Below are 23,245 nucleotides of genomic sequence, written 5' to 3'. Positions count from 1 at the left end.
GCAGTGAGTGGTGTGTTGCGTTTGCATTGTGTAGGGTTAGTGAGCAGTCTGAGCTGAGGCCACATTGATGCTGAGGCTCACATCAGTTGGATAAATGTCTGTCGGTTTCCTGAAGGTGTTGCAGAGTTAGAGTGTCAGAGCTCACATGATGTAAAATGGTCACAGTGATGTCACCCTAGGCATGTCCAAGATGCTCCAATGACAGTACTGGTGGCTCTGTTCAGTCAAAGTAGGCTTGGGGGGGGCACAAATTGCACATTCAGAAGTGCTCTACATGAAGGGTGCCACTGAATATGTGACATTTCCATATATTAATTAAAATTGCTTCATAGTTTAATTTTAGTTGTGTCTTTTAAGATAGAATTCCCTACGCTTAGTCCTGTAGGTTTTGTATGTCACCAGTTTAGAACATTTTCATTGTAATGGATTGCATTGCAAATGATTTGTGAAGTAATTTAAAGATAATTTGAGACTAAAATCCAAGTGCTCCTCAGCCCTCAAGGACCACAGCTGTGTTAGTTAAGATTACTTGCTTAATTCATTGGTCAACGTACAGGTGTAGTGAGTTTTTAGAAACAAATGCTCTAAAAGGCTAACTGGACTGGAGCAAAATGATAAATGTCCAAGCATATTCACGTCTCTCTATTTACGCTATGTGGTGGAGAACATCCGTTCTGATGCAGTAGTAACAAATATTTTAAATTCTCCCTCAAATAACATTTACTTATTGTTGCCTCGACAGGTGCGACTAGAGTGGCCCACGGATCTCGCAGTCAGCCCCATGGATAACTCTTTGTACGTGCTGGACAATAATGTTGTGCTTCAGATCTCGGAGAACCACCAGGTCCGCATCGTGGCTGGGCGGCCTATGCACTGCCAGGTTCCTGGCATAGACCACTTCCTGCTCAGCAAGGTAGCAGTCCATGCCACATTGGAATCAGCCACGGCTCTTGCCGTGTCCCACAATGGCATACTGTACATCGCTGAGTCAGATGAAAAGAAGATCAACCGTGTGCGGCAGGTTTCCACCAATGGTGAGATCTCGCTGGTGGCAGGAGCACCCAGTGGCTGCGATTGCAGTGACGCCAACTGTGACTGCTACACTGGAGATGATGGCTATGCCAAAGATGCCAAACTGAACGCTCCATCCTCTCTCGCCGTCTGTCCAGACGGTGAGCTATTCATTGCAGACCTTGGCAACATCCGCATCCGCTATGTGCGGAAGAACAAGCCTTACCTCAACCCTCATAACCTCTATGAAGTCTCCTCCCCGATTGATGAGGAGTTGTATCTTTTTGACACCAATGGCAGCCACATCTACACCCAAAATCTTGTAACAGGAGACTACCTCTATAACATTACCTACACAGGAGAAGGGGATATAAGCTCCATCAATGACAACAATGGGAACACTTTAAACATACATAGAGATGCTACAGGAATGCCTCTCTGGCTGGTGGTTCCTGATGGCCAAGTTTTCTGGTTGACAATCGGTACCAACAGTGCCCTTAAAAGTGTTACGGCTCAGGGCCACGAACTGGCCGTGATGACTTATCATGGAAGTTCAGGCTTGCTTGCAACAAAGAGTGATGAAAATGGGTGGACAACATTTTATGAGTAAGTATGCACTGCCTCTTTCTTTGATCTTCCTTATATTAGGTACTCTGCTCCTAAATGAATATAATATTGAGAATCTGGGATACGTATTATTACATAACAGCTGATCCTGCTATCCAATCAAATTACACATATCTGAAAGCATGATGTGCTGATGAAGGTGCGTCAGTTTCTGGAAACCCTTTTGTGGCAAAGACCTTCTGTACAGATGTGATGGACGTCTCTGAATGAGACAGGCTCCTCCTTGAAGGATGCACAAAAAAATTCAGACGCATTGAACTAGAATAGAGGTGAGGGAGAACCCAAGGTAAACAGGGAGTAGAATCCAAAAGAGAACCTTAAGGAAAACAAAGTGTCATAAGAACAGGGGATTAAACGCTTAAACCTTAAACGCAAGGAGTATTAGGACTTAAATGGAAAAGATGGACAATGTGACTGCAAAATAATTGGAATGACTGTTACATGTCTAAAAGAGAATTGTGGTGATGAACACAACAATTGATACACGGCTTTTTTGAGACACAGGAAAGGAGGAAGGATCTATATAGGTTCACTATATATGAAAAAAGGAGTAAAGTACACATACATCACATACTGTAGATGAATCAAGGTTCTCGGCATCACTGTAGCATCAGACTGATAAAAAAAGGGCTGAGTGCTAGGAAGATGCTTCAGAACACCAATTCAGACACCAGTTATCATGCAGTCCTATACTGTCTGATGAAATCAGGCATACATGGGTAATGGGTGAAGTGTTTTTGTAAAGAACAGTCAGTTATTTATGTTAAATGATTGGCTATTCAAAATCGGGTGGATATGTTTTTCACTTCTTGGCTCTCTGCTACGATCTCTGCAACCGCACACAGTGGGGAGTGTGAAAGTATCAGTAGATTCTTCCAACCTGCCCACCCGGCGCCACAGCCTGGTAGTGATGTTTCGGAGGCTCCTACTGGAGGAGACGCACGTTCCTCACCCTTTTGCACCCCGCTTGCGGACTCCTGGTCACAGTTGGCTCGTGACTCCAGGCTCGAACCCTTGATCATGGAGCTCAGTCTGTGCCCGTACTGCCCGTACTGCTTGTACTGCTTGTACTGCTTGAGCCACTTGGGGGTTGAAGTGTGTTTATGGAAGATTTTCAATTTTCCTCACATAGATTGTGAAACCCCAGTAGGGGCATCAAGAGAATGAAATGGTAGATATGGCTGCACACTACTTTCTTACTCCATTTGTTAGACCACCTACCAGAAGGAATGCCTGTATTGATCTATTATTTTTTAAGAATCAAGACAGAGTGAGGAAAACAGAGGCAAGAGAATCATTGAGAGAACTGAGATCCTAATATAGTACGCTTTGAAGTATACTTTGACTGTAGAGGTATAATCCAACACACATGTTTACCATATCAGGAAAGCACACTATGAAGGGATTGCGTTTAAAAAGAGTAGCATGGGATAAATATGCAATCAGTAGAAAATGAATGGCACCAGGTTACTGTAAATACTGTATATTCTGCATGAAGATTCATCCTTGATTACATAAATCATAGCAAACCAGTGGTTCAGATGGTTTAATAAATCAATTAACAACAGTATAAAGAGAAAGAGAGAACTTTATGTAAATTAAAAAAAGAGCAGGGTCCAATTAAAGAAAAGGAATATAATAAACTGCCAACAGGCTAAAAAGTATATTGTCAAGAAAGGTATAGAAAGGAATATTGCAGTAGAGGCTGAAATAAACCAAATATTTTTTTAATATTAGAACAGCAAAGGATGAAGGGTTTTGAAGTTTTAGATGATAAAAGGGTAATGGCTGATGTATTCAATATTTTTTTCACTGAGGTGTTTACCAAGGAACAAACAGGCAACATGCCTCAGGCTGAGTAAACCCTAAGTTCTATATTAAATAATATTAGCATAAAAGAGGCAGAAGTGTTTCTAGAAGCACTTAAGATAGTCAAACCTCCAGGGTCCAATAGTATTCTCCCAATTGTACTTAAAGAAACAAGAGATGTTGTTCATAGACCAAACAAAATGCTTCCAGCAGTCTCATGAGGCAGAAGTAATTCCCATGAATTGTACAATTGCCATTGTAATGCCGTCTGTAAAAGTGTGGCAGAACTGAACCAGTGTTTAATACCATTAATAATTATTGGAAACAGTAATCAGATCTAAGGTAGAGTATCATCTGTATGGCAGTAGGTTTCCTAAGAATAGTCCTGTGGGTTCTGCCAGTAGAAAAAGTCAGTGATCTTCAAAGAGAAGGCTGGGAAAATGTTTAGTGAGTATTAGACTACAGTCAAGATGCAGGGTTTGTCTCCCCAGAAATTATTTGAACATAAGCCCACAATATAATGATAATCATCCCTTACTCTTATATAGCGCTTTTTTGCACATTCCACTCAAAGCACTTTACAGGTAATGGGGTCTCCCCTCCACCACCGCCAAGCACCCACCTGGGGCGGCAACCACAGAGCGCCAGTACGCTCACCACACATCAGCTCTTAGTGGGAAGGGGAACAGAGTAATGAAGCCAGTTCATGGATGGGGATTGTTAGGAGGCCATGACTGGTAAAGACAGGAAATGGTGACACCCCTACTCTTTTCAAGAAAATGCCCTGAGATTTTTAATAACCACGGAGATTCAGGACCTTGGTTTTACATCTCATCCAAAGGAAAGCTCCTTTTTACGATATAGCGCCATCACTATACTGGGACATTAGGAACCACACAGAATGGGGTGAATGCCCCCAACTGGTCCCACTAACACCTCTTCCAGCAGGTGCCTTAACTCTCCCAGGAGGTCTCCCATCCAGATACTGGCCTGTCAAGCTGCTTAGCTTTAGTGGATTGCAAGTTGTGAACTGCTGGGTGATGTAGCTGTTGCTACAATATTTTTTAACACAAAAACAAAAATTCACCTTGCATTTCAAGTTAACCAACTTGAATTCTCTCAATGGTTCACACATAATTGTTGAAGCAGGCTGCTACTCGGGCTTTTTTCTGCATTGAATGCTAAAACAAAATCTTAAAATCTTTAAACCTGCTAAACACAAAATCTTAATGGGCTCATCTCACTTTAAACATTCTTATGTTGTTAAAATCTTCACTTGATATAAATTTTCACTTAAAGGCATTGTATATCCCCAGTTGATGTAGTTGTTTGAGAAATTGTCATTGAATATACTGTTCATTATTATACAAAATAAACAGTTTCCTAAAAAAATACTGATTATTTTAACTGCAAACATGACACAAAGAACCAAACTAAGAAATCTGCTTGGCATTTGACTTGCTGTTCTGACATGCTGGGTCTGTGAATATTTTAGAGAGAACCTGGGGGCTTATAATTCTCTTTGTGAGCTTATTATAAATAATTGCCGTTTCATGTTGGCAGATCAAAGTTTTAAAGTGAACTAGACAGGGTGCTACTGGTTCAAATGATAATTGTAGTGTGAAAGTGCATCCAAACTAGGAGCAGGGCTGCAAGGGACTGTTACAGATGACATCCACACATCAGTCAGGATTAGAAGCACACACTTCACACAAGCTTCAAAAACAACTGATTTGAGAGGGAGAGAGTTTTGATGCAGAAATGGCATAAAACATCTAGTGAATTGGTATTGCAAGTCTCCTTCAAAATTGCACAGTGCTCATTTTCATAAAGCTTTACTGAGATCATTCATGAACAGCAGAAGCCAAATTTGTTAAAAAATAAAACACCAGGTGAGTCTTTAGTTTTTCTATTTTTTTTCCCAAATTGTGGGGGCATAACAGGAGGATCAGTTGCCATCGGCAAGATTAAAGCACACTGTTCTCTTGGAAGAGAGCAGTGTTACATTAGTTGATATGTATTGGATTCTTTCTCTAGCAAACGCAGAGAAAAGGCCTCCACATAAACAAATACAGTACAATCAATGTCATACGGCATTGTGGTGATAATCCAAGCAAAACAAATCACCCCATCCTCCCCCAATCTCCACCATCATCATCACCCCTTTTTGATTTTTTGATTGACTTTGAGCTGCTGATTTTGAGTTGATTGATCAACGCAAGAAAACCTTAATATGAAGTGTCTAGTTTAACATTTTGTTTGACCAAAAGTATTTGGGAAATCATTTTTGTGGTGTGAAAGCTGTTTGCTGCAGTCTTTATATACAGTAAGACGTTATTAGCGGCTACTACATGTGGGAAACAAATTATCCCAGTATATTCCAACAATTTCTATAGTGTAATGCTGTGTAATCTGCGTGCCAGCCTACGTGAGATGATTTGACCAGCAGCCAAACTCTTTAATACAGTGTACCAATTATAGTATAGTGACGTGACAGATCCCTACATTTCATCTTCCTTACTCAATTAATGAGTTATTGTCAAATGGTGCTCATCCTTAAGGTAAAGTGTTCTGAGGTGTTGTGCACTGATAAGGCTTTATTTTCTAAACAGTTTTTCTTTTTGGAGTTTTGCTGCTCCTTCTTCGAAGCCTCTTCCCTTGTGAAAACTGCCATATCACCCATACATTACCTGACTGCTAGTGTCTTGCTCCATCACCATTATCTCTGCATTTATCACTGCATACATTATCTTCAGTGAGATCTTTTTAGAAATATAAAACTGATGGTTGCTTTTTTTATCTAGTACTGTGGCAGATGATGTCAAATTAGACTTAGCAGCTTATCTGTCAAAAGCCTCCTCTGACTCACTCGTTGTTTCACAAGTTACTCAGGGGAGCAGCAATTTATAGGGTGTCAAGCAATTTTTATGCATTACTGTCTGTCAATCCCTTCTTCTCATTAACACAAATTTGTCTCATGAGGAATTTTAGGTTTTTGAGTCTCTTCAAACACTTGCCTTCCTTCTTCATTATATATTTTGAAGGGGGTTGTTTTTGCTTATTTTTTTAGGTTTTCCTTAGGAGTTTTTATTCATTTTGATTATTTTATACAACATCCTTTGTGAATTAAGATGTCATTCACTGGGAATTACTGAATGACTGTTACAAAGTTTGTTGTTGATTGTTCAATAGTGTTGCAGTTTGTCACGTTCTGCCTTAAAGAAGCCCTAACAATCCATTTCCTTTGTAAATGTAGTTGTGATGTGATGATAACATTTTATCCTGAGTCAACTGTCAGATCTCACATTCCATGCCCAGTACCTGATATCAGCTTTATACCTGGTAAATTCAAGAAATCTTTGTTAAAGCTGCCAGGGAGACAGAGTTGAAATTAGCAGTTTGTGTGCATGTCTGTTTCATGAGTGGGTCCATCAGCTGGTGTTTTTTTGGTTAAAGTAGAGTTTCTACAGTATACTTTTTTTTTACCGATTGTTGTGAGATTGTAATGTTGTAATTTATACAAGATTTGGATTCATTATACATTTATAATTAATATACATTTGGTTTCTTTTTTTTTTGCTGGACAGCAAAGCCACGTACTGCATAAATATAAAAGATTTTATTGCACGAAAAATTTTAAGAGTTTCTAAAACCAAGCGGATGAAAAGTACTTAAGAATGGTTTCAATCCAGAGAAGGTCATTCTGGCCGTTTATGCGTTTCCCCATAGTTTCTATGTGTGACTTTAATCCCACACTGACTGTCCATTAGAATCCTATTGCCATACCCATGATCCTCTAGTTTGGTTCTAATTAACATTTTCATATCTTAACATGGAATAGAAGTCAGGCTTGATGGTCTGTAATTTCTTGGTTTAGTTTTGTCACTGGATGAGCACTACCATAACTAATTTTCCAGTCAGTGGATCTTGCCCCTGTCCTCAGTGACTGTTGGAATATTTTTTTTAGAAGTCTATGAATAACCTGTTTCCTAAAGTACAAGTTGTACCTTACCATCCAGCCCTAGAAAAAGAAAAAAACAAGACAATCAAGATAAAAAATATTTAAATTAATCATTTAGAAAACTATTTTTTAGCAAATGCCAGGCACTGTGCAATCTTCTCTTTAGCACCGATATAATATGCATCTAAAGGTTTAAAAGAATTCTTTTTCTTGCAAAATGAAAAAAAATCATAAAAATTAAGAATGCTTTATTTTCAATAATTTACCAGGCAATTAAATTTAAACATGATAAATTTCCCTGTAGGCAGGGCTGAACATTTCATGTATAATTTACCCCCATAACAGCTTTTTGTAATTTTTGCTTAATTAGCTTTGAAGGTCATGTAGCCACCTGAGGGTCACTGTCGGAGTTTTGCGATGTGGAACGGAACAGGTTTCCCTATTAATCTCTGTGTGACGAGGTGTTTAGCATTGTTTTCAGGCGGGCAGATGTTCTGTCATACACTGTTGCTGGTCTGGAATTAATTACTGTACAATTTATTTACCTATGATTGAAGCCTATTTCAATAAATGTAATTGAAAAAAAAACATAGTGGACCTAGAATAAAGATATCTCTGTTTTGCAGTCCCCACACGTTATTGAAGGGAAAGCAATGACAACCCATTATGACACGGTCAGCAGCCTAACCTACCTCTATAGTTTTTCCAACAGCTTTGCCAGTGTGTTTCTTGTTGTTTCCCTTTCATTGCTCAATATTTTGTCTTCCTATATAACAAAATTAATTTCTGAATCATATTGTAACAATTTGAACCACTGAATAAGCACTGTGAATGTATTGTGGATAAACAGTACACTCTGGTGCACCCCTGGAACAATCTGAGGAATATCACTATAATCTTAACGTTTGTCAAATGTGAACTGCATAGTGCATATAATGCAAAATCTTAAAGCTCTCGGTTGTATTCATCTTAACATGCTTTTTTTTTCAGGATTCTGTTGATAGTAATAAATAACTTTCAAATTACTGAATAGGAAAAAGTAATGGAGAAATAAATTAAATGATTTACATACAATGTTATAACTCATTGAGAACAAGTATATGAAAAGGGGAGGAAAATTGCACTGACATATTATATATGGATCAGACCTCTGATCAGGCTCTGGGGTTTTTTCCTAGCCCTGGCAAACTTATCAGCGCTACCTCCAAGTCGGCGTGTAGTATCTGAAATTTGCATTATTCAGGTGGATTAAAATAGACTTTAGACGTTCTGAGGTGAAACAGCAGGGTTTATCCCTTCTATACATATTTCACCCCTGCCTTCCCAAAAGCCCTGAAAATGAAGATAAAAGTGTCTCAGTGTGAACAGGTTGTAGCCATTAATACACAGCAGTGGAGGCTGTGGAAAAGCCTCTTCTCAGCCAGTAATTGAGCGACTTTGGATCAGTAATCAGAACAAAGCCCTTCACATTTTTTAAAGCAGTTTCAATTGGTGTAATTTGTGCTTGGTAAGCCTGCTCGGCGTTGTTATGTTCTGTCTGCGGGTTCCAAATAATTTCAGCCCTAAATGCAAAATCATTGTAGGTCATTTTTGTTCTTTCCAAACCATACCTTAGTAGCTACATGAGATGTTATTAAAAAAACATTCAGTGGCAATTTTCTCTTATGGATGGGAAAAAAAAAACAACTAAAAATGAAAAGTCTTCACTGTATTTTTCTAGAACATTCTCTTTAGAAGAAATTAGGTGAATAGCAAATGCAAAAATTAGGTTTCCTTACAAGCAGTACATACATAGAAGAACTTATGCTTCAAATCAGTCGAAGGAATAGAAAGCGTTGACTTTGACAGTGCAGGAACAGTTCGGGAACTGCGGGGAATCTTGGGTATTGCTTGATGGCAGCACAGCAAGCAGGAGTGCTAGAGGAGTTGGATTTGTGTGGACAGGGAGAAGGGAGACAGTGGGTGGACTCTTCCTTCAAGCCATCCAGCTTTGTAGCTGTTTAGAGCAATGGGCTCCGCTGGGAATTAAACCTCAGTCTCTTCAGCTTAGAAGCTGCTAACATTCCCAGAGGGATATGATGCTTGGTGGTCGTTGTTGTGTTGTTTTGTTTCCCTGATGGTGGCTTCCAGTATTTGTTACTTTGTGGTGGAAAACAATAGTATATTCCTTAAGCATTCATGTTGCTTTGTATATGCAGAAGATAGTATAGAACTGCCCAATTTTGTGGCACCTAAGTTCCAGCATTTTTATAGTTAAACACCGTCTCTAAGGGCGATATTTAGCAGGGGTGATTTTCCATTTTTCCTTTAGGGTCCAATTGTCTTTTTCTGAACATTGATTTTGCCTTACTGTCTCTTGCCCCTTGTTTATATATAGTGTGTTGACACCACAGCATGAGCCTAATTGCCATAATGATTGTCATAATATTTGTTTTCAAATAAAATAAAATTACTTTTCTGACTTTACCTGAAATTGAAACAACTCTGACAAATAGTCACATTTCTGTTGAGTCTGGCCACTCTGCAGAGGACTTAATATTGAATTCTTTGAACTCAGAAGCACCTGAAATGAGAAAATGAATTTAACTGCTTCTCAGAATGTCCTGCTTCAGCTTTCTGATGCAAATTGTTCATGTCATCTGTAGTTATCACTTGTCATTATTTCTGGTACTTAATATATTATTTGCTCACTGTTCATATAATGGTACCAGGATCTTGCCCTCTGTAAAATTGTACAGATTTGTTGAGCTGTAATTGTTGCTGTAATTTTTTTTACCAATATTAAACAGCATGGCTGTTATTCAAAGTATACATCTTTGATGACATCAATACGTATCTTATTCTTATTTCCAAATTTTGAATGCCAACAGTGTAGCCTTGGCTCTGGACAAATAATAAGAAGCAAATTGCGACTCCTAAAATAATGCTTGAACCTCATCATATTTCTCAGAAAACAAACTTAAATCATTTTATGTTCCCAAAGAAGCAGGCAATTTGTGATCGGGAGATTTGTAAAAAAAGAGAATAGTTGACTGAATCAGTAGTCTCCTGAGATCTGTGTCCTACAAGATCAGGGTTGTGCCATAGGGTTGGCAAAGTAGTCTGACGTCCCCTGCGTGCTGCACACACTGGCTTAGTCTTGTTCTTCTCTTTGCCCTTTCAGGTACGACAGCTATGGCCGGCTAACCAACGTCACCTTCCCAACAGGGCATGTCAGCAGCTTCCGCACTGAGGCTGACAGTTCAGTCAAGGTTCAAATGAAGGCGGCCAACGAAGAGGACATCACCATAACAACCAATCTCTCTGCTTCGGGTACCTTCTACACCTTAATGCAAGGTGAGTTCAATCCAGGAGGCTGAAGAGCAAGCGCTGGAAAGCTATCAGTGTCTTGTTCACAGCTCATTTCACTTCCTTCTCTTTGACATCATATATCTTCTGGAACTCGTTTCTTCAAAATTATTTGTGAGGGTTCATGACACAGCTCGTAACTTTAGTTTGATATAACATTCTCGGGGCTACAACAGCACAGATTTTCCCCTGAAATCTGCAGCTTCTGTGGAGCGACAGTAAGTGCATTTATTTGGACCTTCAAATCCAAGACGGCTTAAATTACTTCCAGGACCAACTCCTGTCTGTTTGCCAAAAATTTGTAGAAAATTCAATTCAGGCAGTGCTCAAATAATAGAAGAGCAGGCCTAAAGAGTTAATATCAAAGTTTATAAATTTGTATGATTTAACACAGATATACAACACAAAATAAGATATGAATATATTACCTACAGTAATTGATTAACTGCAGTCAAGAGCGGCAGTTTGAGAACCCTGTTTTCTATAGAACCAAATATATTGTACCATGCACAAACTTGTAGAAACAGTGCAGCTGTGATACGTAATGGTAAATATTGCAGATTGATGGATCTGATGAGTTGGTGAATCTGAAGATGGAAGACTTCACCGTTTTGAATGTATTATTTATATTCCAGTTCTATATACAGTATGTGCTTATAACATGAGAAATTTGAGACGTTTATCACGCACCTACTTATAGATGCACATGAATAAAACTTAATGAGTCAGACACATTAGTGTTGGCCCGGAGTAAACGTTCTGAGATAAAAAGTAATGCGAATGCTTGTGCTTCAACTTTCTCCAAATATAGCAGTTTGACTTTTTTCAAAGCAGTTGTCAATTATAAGAAGAAGTACTTTTGCCATGCTGAAACTGAAAAGGAAGAAAGAAATGCAGAGTGTGCAGAATGTGTGGGATTTTGCAGGCTGCATCAAGACTCTTCCTTGAAAATTTTGAAAAGCAGCTGATGCGTTGCACTTTACTGAGTGAAATCTCATATGGTCCATCAGGTTTTGAAAAACACCCCATACCTTTATATCAATAAGCTTAACTTGTATTTTATAACATTCTTTACTTTATACATGCTTGAGTTGTAGTCTATAAATGTTCAAACAGACCTGCCCTGTTCAGTTCTCCCAGTTGCCTTTAAAAATAACTTTCAACATGACAAGTATCATTGCTGGTGTAGGGTATCATCATGCTGTAATTGATTTTAGATCAAGTGATTTGTTTTCTACACAGATTACTAAAATGTGCTCCTACAGGAGGAACCTTGCAAGGAATATCGGAAAACTTCAGCTGCAACAGGCTATGAAGCACCTCGCGTGCCCTTTGCAATTGTAGAGTTTTATGAAATTAGCCCTTGAGTGATGCTTCAGATGTTCTATTATGTTTTTATTCAAACATGGTAAATGGGGACCAGCAATTTAAAAAAAATTTGTCATGGGCTAATGCATGATTTCCAGTAGAATTCAAATCAAGCACAAATGTCTTTAACATCTGTTTGTGATGCACTCAATACTAAGCCCTTACATATGTTTAGTAAACATGTTAAATGAACAGATGCATGTTTTATTTTTAAAAAATTCAGCCATTCTGGGAAAAAAACTATTAATGCAGACTGTAATTAGAAGCTGACATTTTCGCAGCCTCACGATTTATTGAACCTTTGGGTTTTCAGAACTTGAGCCGAATGATGAACCTTATCCACACTAAAATGGAGTCAGAACTGAAAAGTGAAATCTTTGAAAAGCACCCATACATTGTCTCCTATTAATCAATATTCAGTTTTTGGTCTTCAATTTAGGATTTTTCTTTTTTGATGCTGCTGTATAGCCAAAATTTAAAAATAACTTTTCTGTTGTGTCATTTCAACTGATGCAATTTTATTTGGAATCTTGAATGAGCTTTCTACAGGAAATCCTACTGAAATTTTTAAGCACCGAATAAGACTGAAGAAACATATTCCTTTATGACTGAGTTTGTAAAGCCAGATACTATTGTTGCAATTTTTCTTGCAGAGGTTATATTTGTAATATCCTGTTTTGCCACTGACCAGCTAGAATATTGACTACAAATTGATTGCTTTGAACTCTTGAGGACTGCTTCCAAAGAGTCTGCAAAGATTGTTTTGTTGTTTTTTTCTAGTAACATTTTATTTTAAAAGACTCCCCTCCTCCCCTATTGATTTTTTTCTTCAGCAAAAGTTGTACTTGAAAGTGAAAATGACAACCCGTGTTGCACCATATAATTGCCAGGGCAGCCAGTCACCCCAGCTGGATGACATTGTAGTAGACTGAGAAACCGTGCCTCATGCGATTTGGAGTTAATCAATTTACCATCAACTACATCATAAGCAGACACCTAAGTCATTACATGGCCTAAGAGTGTGACCTTGCGGAGTGTTCAAGCCTGAAAGCAGTATGAGGGTATTGTTCATGGCAAATGTTCTAATTGTCTAATCTGTCTGCTACTTTATTAGTTAATGCCAAGATGAAGTAAGTGCACAAGTAATTTCTGAAATGTTAGGGCATGTGACATTTAATAAGCTCACGCATCAGCTTGAAAGAATTTTGATTTATGCTGATTATTCCATCATTCCTAAATGCTGGGAAGCATCATTTTTTCAAAACATCATTTCACGTTTACAGTGCAGTGAAACTTGCTGTAAAATACATTTTTCGAAGTCATTTATTCATGAATATATTAACTTTTTATGACACCCCCCCCCTTTTAAGTGATTGTTATTCAAAGATTATTTTTTTTCACAGAGAAGACTAAAGCATTAATTCATACATACTTTTTTAAAGAAATCTGAATTGACCCAAAACCGGCATTTGACATTATGGCTAATCATGGGAGGTTGTTGGGTCCTGGACAGCTTTGCTTAGAGTGACTGTTCAGAGGAATAATGGTGATACCATAAGGTGAACTGTTCACAGTCAGTGCATTTCTTACAATTGAGAAGCTCCACCAATTGAAAATGGGAAATTCAGCAATTTGTGGAGAGATTTAAAGAATTCTTTAGTAAAATGTTATTTCCAGAGGCAGGGGAGCAAGTAATTGAACAGCAGAGGGTCAAAATGATCATTTAAGAAGGTAACCATTTACAAACAATTTGTTGTTGGGACCTAGAGGAATGCTCAGTGGAACTGCAGCTCTTGGATCTTCTCTTATTTAACTTCTTGATTCATTAGAAATTGCAGTTGTCAAGATGATTGTACCCTTTGCTCTTATTACGCTTCCTCCGATTGATGCTCCTTTTTCTTACATGCAATTTAATAATTATTCACCTCTCTGGGGGCTCATTAGCTCACAGTTGTGCTTAATGAGGGTAATATTTATCAAGGGCTATACTCATTTTTTGACAGCAGGCCGATAGACTGACGTTGATGAATTTGGTGCTCATAGGAAGAATTAGACTAACTGTTCTGGACCTGAAGTGTTCTTTATAGGCACTGAGGGATGATGATGGGCAGACGGTTATTTATCTGCGTTTAAGCTGCATTTGTCTGACTCTGCCCTGTTCTGAGGGGACAGCCAGACTTGACAATGTAATGAAATTTGATTGTTTTCTTTTTTATCCTCGTGTGGTTTTGTTGTTGACAGCAGTTTTTAATGTGTTTTTCCCCCCCTGCAGATCAAGTCCGAAACAGTTACTACATTGGCTTGGACAGCTCCTTGAGGCTGATTCTGGCCAATGGCATGGAAGTGTCTCTGCACACTGAGCCACACTTACTACCAGGCACAGTGAACCCTACAGTGGGCAAGAGGAATGTCACGCTGCCCATTGATAATGGGCTCAACCTGGTCGAGTGGAGGCAACGAAAGGAACAGGCCAGGGGCCAGGTTACTGTGTTTGGACGCAGGCTCAGGGTGAGTTACTTTCCTGCAGAAGCCCCTCTGCTTTTTGCTGTCAGAAATGACATCTGTGTTTTGCTTTGTCGAATGGGTCCAATTTTCAGCAAACAGTCCTGTCACAAAGGTAAGAATCCAGGAGGAGCAGTAGAGTACAACACTCAATGAGTGCTTTATTCCTTTTTTTTTAGCCTTAGTTTTGTAAGTAAGTCATCCACTGGCAAAGCTACACTGGGATATTTCATTTCCTGATTACTAGCCTGCACTTCAAAATATACAGCCTCCTTCCTCTGCTCTCTCCTCTCTCCAGTCTGTTTATTCCCTTGTACTCCACACTCTGTGCACCATGTAATTACACCTTAATTGTAAGCTTTCTAACTTGCACTCATCAGTCAGCAAGCCAGTTTGAAGTAACTACTTGGTAGCAGCTGGCCACTGGAACATTGAAATCGATTTTTTGCAGTGTTTAAAATAATTCAACTTTCACAGGCACTGAAGATTTTTTTGACAGATGAATTGATTGTACTGCAGCCGTATTTTGCTGAAGTGTAAAGGTCAGGCCATATCCGTGTTATGGATTGAAAACATGCAACATTTCATTATAAGAAAATTATGTGTTAAAGAAACCAAGCAGTTGATAATTTTCTGCAATTTATATGTTAATCTCTCTGTACATATTATATGGTGTTCTATATTTGGTTACAATACGTGTTTGTAATTATATAATTTGTTAGGTTATTTTCTGGGCCAGATGCTTTCTTTAGGGTGCTAGGAACAGCTCTATAGAAGTTTTCACATTATCAGTTCACAGTACCACATGGTGGCTGAATATTGCTATTGCAGTACAAAAGTTGTGAAGAGGTAATGGCTTCACTGGTTTTAAAAATAACATACGGGACACTGTTCAGGAATACATTGTGATTTTAAATTTATAAAGCAAATCCCTTTAGATACATGATAACCAAACCAATCAATACAAATGACCTAGTTGATGAAAAGCTCCAGGAAGGCTGGCCTTTATAATGACACCAGGCTCCAGTTTCATATGGGAAATTGCTCCTACTTTAAAATGGAACATAAAGTTCAAATGACCTATTTTTTAACTAAACAGTAAAATAGGAAGAAGCAGTGTATCTGGGCTTTTGAATGCTTTAGCAGAGTAAAATCTGCATTTAATCTCAGGATGGAATGTGGTCAGACTAAGAGAGACAACAGCACAGCTAATTGCGAGGTGCCACTGTGTCTGTCATTGGTTGTTCGTTTAATACCCTTCTCATCTTCAGAAGTGAAAGCTTTTAATGCATTTAACAGACAGTGGCCCCAAGGGTGTGACTGGAAATGGGGCAGTCTAATGGTAAAACTGAGGGATCAGCAGATGGAATCCCAGCCCAGAGACTGCACCACTTGGTGACCTTGAGTGGAGTTTCAAATGATGTTGTGCTCTCCATACCCTGCAGCAAAACTGGTCAATGCCGAACCTAATTCACAGCGGCCCCTGCAGATTGACAGCAATGTCTGTTATGTTGTCTTCTGTGCTCAATATTTAGTTATGTACAATTTATGAGTATCAAAATACAGTGTAGTAACAGAGGTCCCACATGAGGTTTTAATCCCTCATGGCTTAAGTGGAATCAACTCTGTGTCTTTCATTCTGCAATGGTAGTGCATCTTAAATAAGTGCTAATTTAAAAGGTTGATTTCTTTCATTTGTGTTTAAGGGTAGTGTCTGGTAAAGAACTGTCACACTGTTTGCTTTATTTTTAACACATACAGAACACAAAAAGGAAAATTAATTCCCTAGAGCTCAAATGTCATAAGACTTACAGCTGAGAGATTGTGAATTTGAGGTACTGTTCTTTTTGTGAATTTTCTGAAAAACCCACTAGGTTAAAATAAGTTAATTCATTTTCTCTGGTTCAAAATCCTTCTGACTACTACTGTATGTAACTGGAGCGAACTATTACATTATTGAGTAATTAATCTACAGCTTTGAACAAACCTGTTATATTTTAAAGAACTGATGGTTTTTTTTCATATAATGGTAATACAATCAGAGCAAGAGTGTGTGGAAAATAGAGATGTGAGACTGAGCAAATATGATTTTAATATTTTCGTCATGGAAGCAGGGGGAACACATTTAAAATGTAAAATCATAACCAAAGTAAATATTGGTCAGGAAACATAGGAATTTCATTATTTCCATATAATGAAATTGACAAAGATTTATTAAAACAAGTATCATTAAAAGTGTAGAGAATGGTGAATAAATTATGACAGCATGCATAATGTATGTATTAATGATGATTGCAAACTTGGCTCCAAAAAAATAAATCCTCTTTAAACCAATGTAGACTGTTTAATGTTAATCCAATATTCCAGGTTACTTACTCTGATAGTTAAGGACAATATCTTTCTTATTACTATTATTTAATCTAAAGTTAATATTAGTTCATCTAAATTTATCTAGAAATCTAGATTTAAAATTTGAAATTCAAAGTGCTGAGAGGAGAAGAAAGAAAACACGTTTTGGCTGTGCAGCCTTCTTCGGGTGTGAGCTAGAAAAAGGCTCCACAGCCGAAACGTTTTGTTTCTTCTCTTTTCAGCATGGAATAAACTTATTACTTGTTTCTTTGCAGCCTACGTGTGCTGACACAGCTACCCACCTGAACTACTAAAATTTAAAGTATCTAATTTAAGCTGATCTGTTTTTATTTGCTTAAGCAATAGTAACAAGACATACCATGAAAAGCAATCTACAGTATGTGTTGACTTTTTACAAGTGATTGCTTTAGGAATTACTTGCCTTAACTAGTTGATCATTTAGCTCTAATCTTATGAATAGTGATTGAAATGATTGAAGAATGTTAGGATTTTTTCAAATTAAATTTAAATTTTGAGTTTTGCAAAAATGAACAACTTTTTTTATCCTGTTATGTATGCTCCATACATAATGGAGAGTATTTTCACAGGTTGCTCAAGGTAATGTCCTCTGTGTGGCTGTTTATTTGAAAATGTTGTTATACCAAGCAGTACGAATAATGCCATTATTTGATATTTCTAGTGTTTCCATACCTGAAAATCGAAAAAAAAAAAAGAATATGGTTGGATGAAGCAAAAAAGGAGCTTTGAATTCATTCCAATCCAAAAGATGAAAGATACTCCTTTTATAGTCAGTTGTTAGGGTTGGTATTGAATAGGCAGATGTTCATGTTGCTGATTGATTGGCCTCTGTTAAATTATTTTTTTGAGCTTGCATCTTTTCTCTGGACTGCTGCGCTGCCCCCACCATTAGGCCTCTGAAAGTACTTAGAGTTTCTTATATTATACAGGTCTTAACCAGGAAATATCCTTTCCACTGTGAAGCAGACTTGTATTCTACTTTATTCTACTTTGATTGCACTTTGATTGTGCAAGGACCATGCTTCTTCTTGTTTTCCTGGATCTCTGATGTTGTGCTGTTTGAGTCAATATTGAATATTAAATTAACAAGTATTTTTGTTAAACTTTCAGCTCTAAGCATAAAATATCTATTTATCCGTAAAATATATCTATAAAATATGCAGCAAGAAATGCTTCTTTTGTGAAGAAGTGTTGCAGAATGTTTAGTTTCATTTTTATAGCAGTAAGCCAGCTGTTTGTTTAAAAAAAAAAAGAAATGTTTGCACAATGTGGTTAAGAATGCCACGCAGGTCACGAGGAGGTGTGTAACCTGTGGAATCTGCTGTAAGAACCAAATCAATGATGACTTCACAACTGTGAACAGAGAGGGCAGTCCAGGGGACACATGCCATCAGATCTGGCATATTTTGAAGTATACAGTACCGTAATTTACAATACACCTTATGCTAAAGCTACAAATTAGCATGGGGGGCTAGAAGACATTAGTGAAGGATCAAGTTGGAAAAAAAAATCTATTGACTTAAAACTCAACAGCAGAATACCATCTGAGCAGAAAAGATAAAAAATATATATATATTTTCGCATAACCTTAGGAGACATCGATTCTAGATAACCTCCTCAGCGGTGTTCTTATTTAGTGCTCTTGTGATCCTTTCCCACTGTTCAGCTTGTTTCAAGTAATAGCAAATACAGGGGAGGATAAAAGAGGGTGTTTGATTAATTCATTTAATCCACCATCAGAAAATGTTGCATCTGATAATCCTTCATTCCCTTCTTGCACTGTTCCTACAGAAACAGGAAAATCCAATTTATAGTATTCCTTCTGAGTAAACGTACACTTTTTAGCACTCCAGAGTGCTCTTACCAGAAGAGGTTTTCCACCCTGTTGTTGAACCAGAACATGGCATGGAGCTTTGTTCCCACTTCCTCTCTCATGTATCAATTAGAGAACATTGTTACAGTTGTTTTATTGTCTCCTGTGAAAAAATCTTACACATCTGGAGTAGTTTCATCTTCATCCTTTTTTAACGAGTGAGGAAGACTACAGTGTTTTATTTTTTCAACGTCCCTTAAAAAATATTAAATATTTGAGATAAAATGAAGTATTGGTAATAAAAAGGCCATTTTTTGGCTGGTGTTCCAAGTGTTTGATTCCCATTTCACATTGAGTGATGTAGTGATTATTCCCCAAAATAATTAAAAATGTAAGCATCTTTTGATGTTTCTTCATCCTCGTGCTGTGGAACTTCCTGTTGTGTAATTGCCCTGTCTGCACTGCCACAAATTAGTAACTTTGCCAGCTGGCTTGAGTTTGATATCAATAATAGATTATAAAGCCTGAAATTCCAGGGATTTGATATTTAAAAATATGGAAAACTAAAATTAAAAATCTCTTATTTATTCATCACCACTGTTTCCATTTTAATATGTGCAAATATACTCAACCCTGTTTGTAAGTACCTAAGATGCTGGCTTGTATTCTTTTATAGAATACAGGGTCCATCCTGTATATATTCAAGCAAGACTGATGATTATCATGCAACCCAGACCACAGATGACTATTTTCAAGTACAAAACACATAACTATCAAACTCAACTGGAGGGGCAGTTGCACAAATGGCACAAATGAGCTAATCATGTGTGTTTTTGGAAACGTGACATTGTGTTTGTCTTAATTTAATGTGAACCAGTAGAATACTAGGAAATGTCAAAGGTAATGCAATTTTCCTAACCAAAATTCCGGATCTATTTCAGTTCTTTGTTGGTTAGAAATAGAGTCTGTGTAGACTTTTAGCTTCCATATATACATACATTTTTTTATAGTCTTACAAACATGAGCAGTATACACATATACCCACAAAACAGTTTGTGCACTCCTCCCACTTCAGTCTCTTGTGCATGAGATAAAGAAGATCATAAGAATTCTGCTCCTAATTCACTCAAATTGGCCTTGCTGTTCATGCCCAATGGGGAATTCTTTCTTATTCATGAACTAGTAGCTTTCAATGTAAAATAATCCTCTCAATTTGGTATTAGTGGCATTAATTGCCCCCAGTGTAACTGTTGTGTCTCAGACAGAAAGCTTAGACAAACTCCTGAGAACAAAGAGTACATTGGGAGGAGGGTCACATATTTCTTCTTCCTTCCCATTCTCAACATTAAAATTAAAAAAACATAGTCTTAAGCTATGGTCTATGCTTAGACACTTAGCCTAAAATGATCCAATCAGATTCATCCATTTAATCTCTTAACCAAAAGAATAAGATGAACAGATGAATAGGTTAGTTGAGAATTTCGTTACAGTGACATACCATCACCCAAATTAACAAAGCTCTCTTGAAATGTGTTCAGTCATGCTTTGGATGCTAAGCAAGGGCAGACTTTTAAGAGAAATCAGTTTCCTACAGGAAGTGGAGTAGGTTGATCAGAGGGACCACTCTTCCTTCTGTACTTGAAATTCCAGAAAAGTGTCACAACATGGTGGCAAGGCACATTGTGCTATAATGAGTACGATCTCTCGGATGAGATCTTAAACTGACACGTTCTTGACTATTTGTGGTTAGTACTGTATATATACCATGGCGGGGTGACACAGAGGCACAGTGTTTAGCATTGCTGCCTTGCAGCACTCAGGCACTGGGTTCAATTCCAGACCTGGGGTGCTATCTGCATGGAGTTTGTTCACATATGTTCTCCTCGTGTTTGCATGGGTTTCCTCCAGTGCTCCCACATTCTAAAAACATCTTTGGAAAATTGGCCCTACTGCAGGTGTGAGTGTATACATGTCTGTGTGTCTGCCCTGAGGTGGACAGACACCCTGATGTACCCTACCTTACAACTGATGCTTGTTGGGATAGGTTCCGGCTCCCCCATGCCCTTGAATTGGAAGAAGCTGTTATAAAATGGATATTCTCTATACTGTTCCATGGCACTGTTTGAAAGAAACGACTCAGGTTTTCAGTGTAGCCTGAATTTCTCCACTGCAATGTATTTGTCTTACAAATTGAAATGATCACGTCTCCTCATTATACAGCTGCATATATCATTGATTGATATAGGCAAATTTGCATAAGAATTAGAATATTCGCAGTGAAAGTGGAAGAAGGCACTACATCAAAGTAATTGAAGAAAACATTTCTGTTTATTGTAGTATCACAATACAGCTGTAAAGTGTAATATAAATGATTAAACTATTATATAAAGTATAGCATTTTTAGTATTTAAATTATTAAGAGGTTAGAGTGAGGAGCTATGTCAGTTTTAGGGCTTCAAAGGAATCAACAAGTCAGTTATTCCTCGTCAAAACAGGAACATGAACTACACAACATTTTTAAGCTGTTGTCATTTATTCAGGTAAAACAGAGTCAAAACCTCACTCCTTTTTCTTAGTTTTCAAGATGGATCGTTATCATTATCTCTGCTTCATTCATGATCCTATTTTTAAGCACTTGGGACAATATTCTATATGTTTCTCATACATTTGGTTTATATTTTAAGTAATATATATATTTTACGTATAACATACACAGTTATTCAATCCCATTTCTAGCAAAGCACTCTTCTGCACCAGCCTGGATATGACCTTTAGACACCTGTTTGCAAACCATTTCTCTTCAGTTGTGATCGCCGTGGGCATTACAGTCAATACTGCTCCTTATATTATAATGATGTGCATTTGAGTATATAAATAAGATATCATTCAGGCAGAATTTTATAGCCTCAGACTTCATCAATGGAAGTAGGAGGAGTGGATAGGAATGGAATTGATTTTCTTTTCTTTTGAGAAAACAGGAAAGTAATATGAAGTATTAAAATGAAAGTCATCTGTGTGAGCCCCTGTTTTCTGAAGGCATGGAAAAAGATTTGATCAACATGCACATTTAGTTATGCTAAATCTATTAGACGGCAGTTTCCATGGTAAATGTAATTTTCTGCATTAAAGATGTTACGGCTGTTTCCCCCCCAAAAATAAACTTTGTTATTTCATTTCTTCTTTGTTTATATTCTTCAATGACAAAATGCTCTCTTCATGATAAATTAAAACACATAAGGAAACGGGGATATTATAATAATTATTATAAATGATAATAGTGATAATATTGATAGTGTGTTTGGGTTAAATCCTGAAGAAATGGGAATTTAAATGCTCACTAAAAGAAATTAAAAGGTTCCATATGGTACCAAAAAATTTTTTTCTTCTTGTGACTAAATTAATCCTGCACCATTTTCTTGCCTTTCCCTGTTTCCTCCATCCTTCTCTCTTCCTTCCTGCTTCCCTTTCCTGATCCCTCCTTTCCCTCTTCTCTTCCCTGTTTCCTTTCCTCCTCCCTGTTTCCCCCCACTTCCCTCGCTTCCTGCTTTGATAACTAGGTGCACAACAGGAACTTGCTCTCCTTGGATTTCGATCGCATTACCAGGACTGAGAAGGTGTACGATGACCACCGAAAATTCACCCTCCGGATCCTCTATGATCAAGCAGGACGTCCCACTCTCTGGTCACCCAGCAGTCAGCTCAATGGTGTCAATGTCACCTACACAGCAGGAGGGCACATCGCGGGCATTAAGAGGGGCACCATGTCAGTACGCATGGAGTATGACCAAAATGGCAGAATTGTGTCTCAGATTTTTGCTGATGGAAAGTCCTGGAGTTACACTTACCTGGAAAAGGTATCTCTTCTTTACTTCAACGTTTTACTTTGGATCCATTTAACCAACCATGTTGTCTCTTCCTAAGCATGCCTCCCATTTTACCATTTTTTAAATTAGGATTACACTATTTTCTGCAAATTATTAACAGTCTTGAATACAATGAAAAGCATGTCATGTTTATAGTTTGCGCAGTGCTGTTTCTCTACTGTATTGACTTCACCCCTAAGCATCATTTTTCCAGATGTTTTTGAGAATGTCACCTAAAATTGATTATTGTCTAAGACAGTTTTCCAAATTGCAATTTGTTAGGCCAACAAAAATAGGTTTACCCACAGTTAAACCCAATTGTGTTTTTAATAGCATTAATCAGTGACAAGAAGTGAAATATGACTACTCTTTGATTTTATGACCCTTAGATCAATTGTCTTCATTTAAGGCTGTTTATTAGATAGTTGTTACCATTTTAGTATAAACTGCCTGACGTGATGGATTGTAGTTCTGCACATATCACCCTTTCATTATTTCCCTGTGCTTTGCTGTAATGTGGCATTAAACTCTTTGTTGTGCTCGGAGGACATCAGA

General features: G+C 37.8%; 1 protein-coding gene across 4 annotated transcripts in view; it reads left to right on the top strand.

Moving 5' to 3' along the window:
• Positions 1 to 23,245, top strand: part of tenm4 (teneurin transmembrane protein 4) — a 157,547-nt gene that overhangs the window by 118,912 nt on the left and 15,390 nt on the right. For all 4 annotated transcript variants that reach the window (XM_088921983.1, XM_088921982.1, XM_088921981.1 and 1 more), the window contains 4 exons: positions 743 to 1,617; positions 10,572 to 10,744; positions 14,397 to 14,632; positions 22,385 to 22,681. In XM_088921983.1, the coding sequence (XP_088778109.1) occupies positions 743 to 1,617; positions 10,572 to 10,744; positions 14,397 to 14,632; positions 22,385 to 22,681 (1,581 nt within the window). The remainder of the gene's footprint in view (positions 1 to 742; positions 1,618 to 10,571; positions 10,745 to 14,396; positions 14,633 to 22,384; positions 22,682 to 23,245) is intronic.

This window comes from Atractosteus spatula, chromosome 7, assembly GCF_055471065.1.
Source record: "Atractosteus spatula isolate fAtrSpa1 chromosome 7, fAtrSpa1.hap1, whole genome shotgun sequence".
Lineage (NCBI taxonomy): Eukaryota > Metazoa > Chordata > Actinopteri > Semionotiformes > Lepisosteidae > Atractosteus > Atractosteus spatula.
Note: the sequence above shows the minus strand (reverse complement) of the source record. Positions and strands in the feature narration are given on the sequence as shown.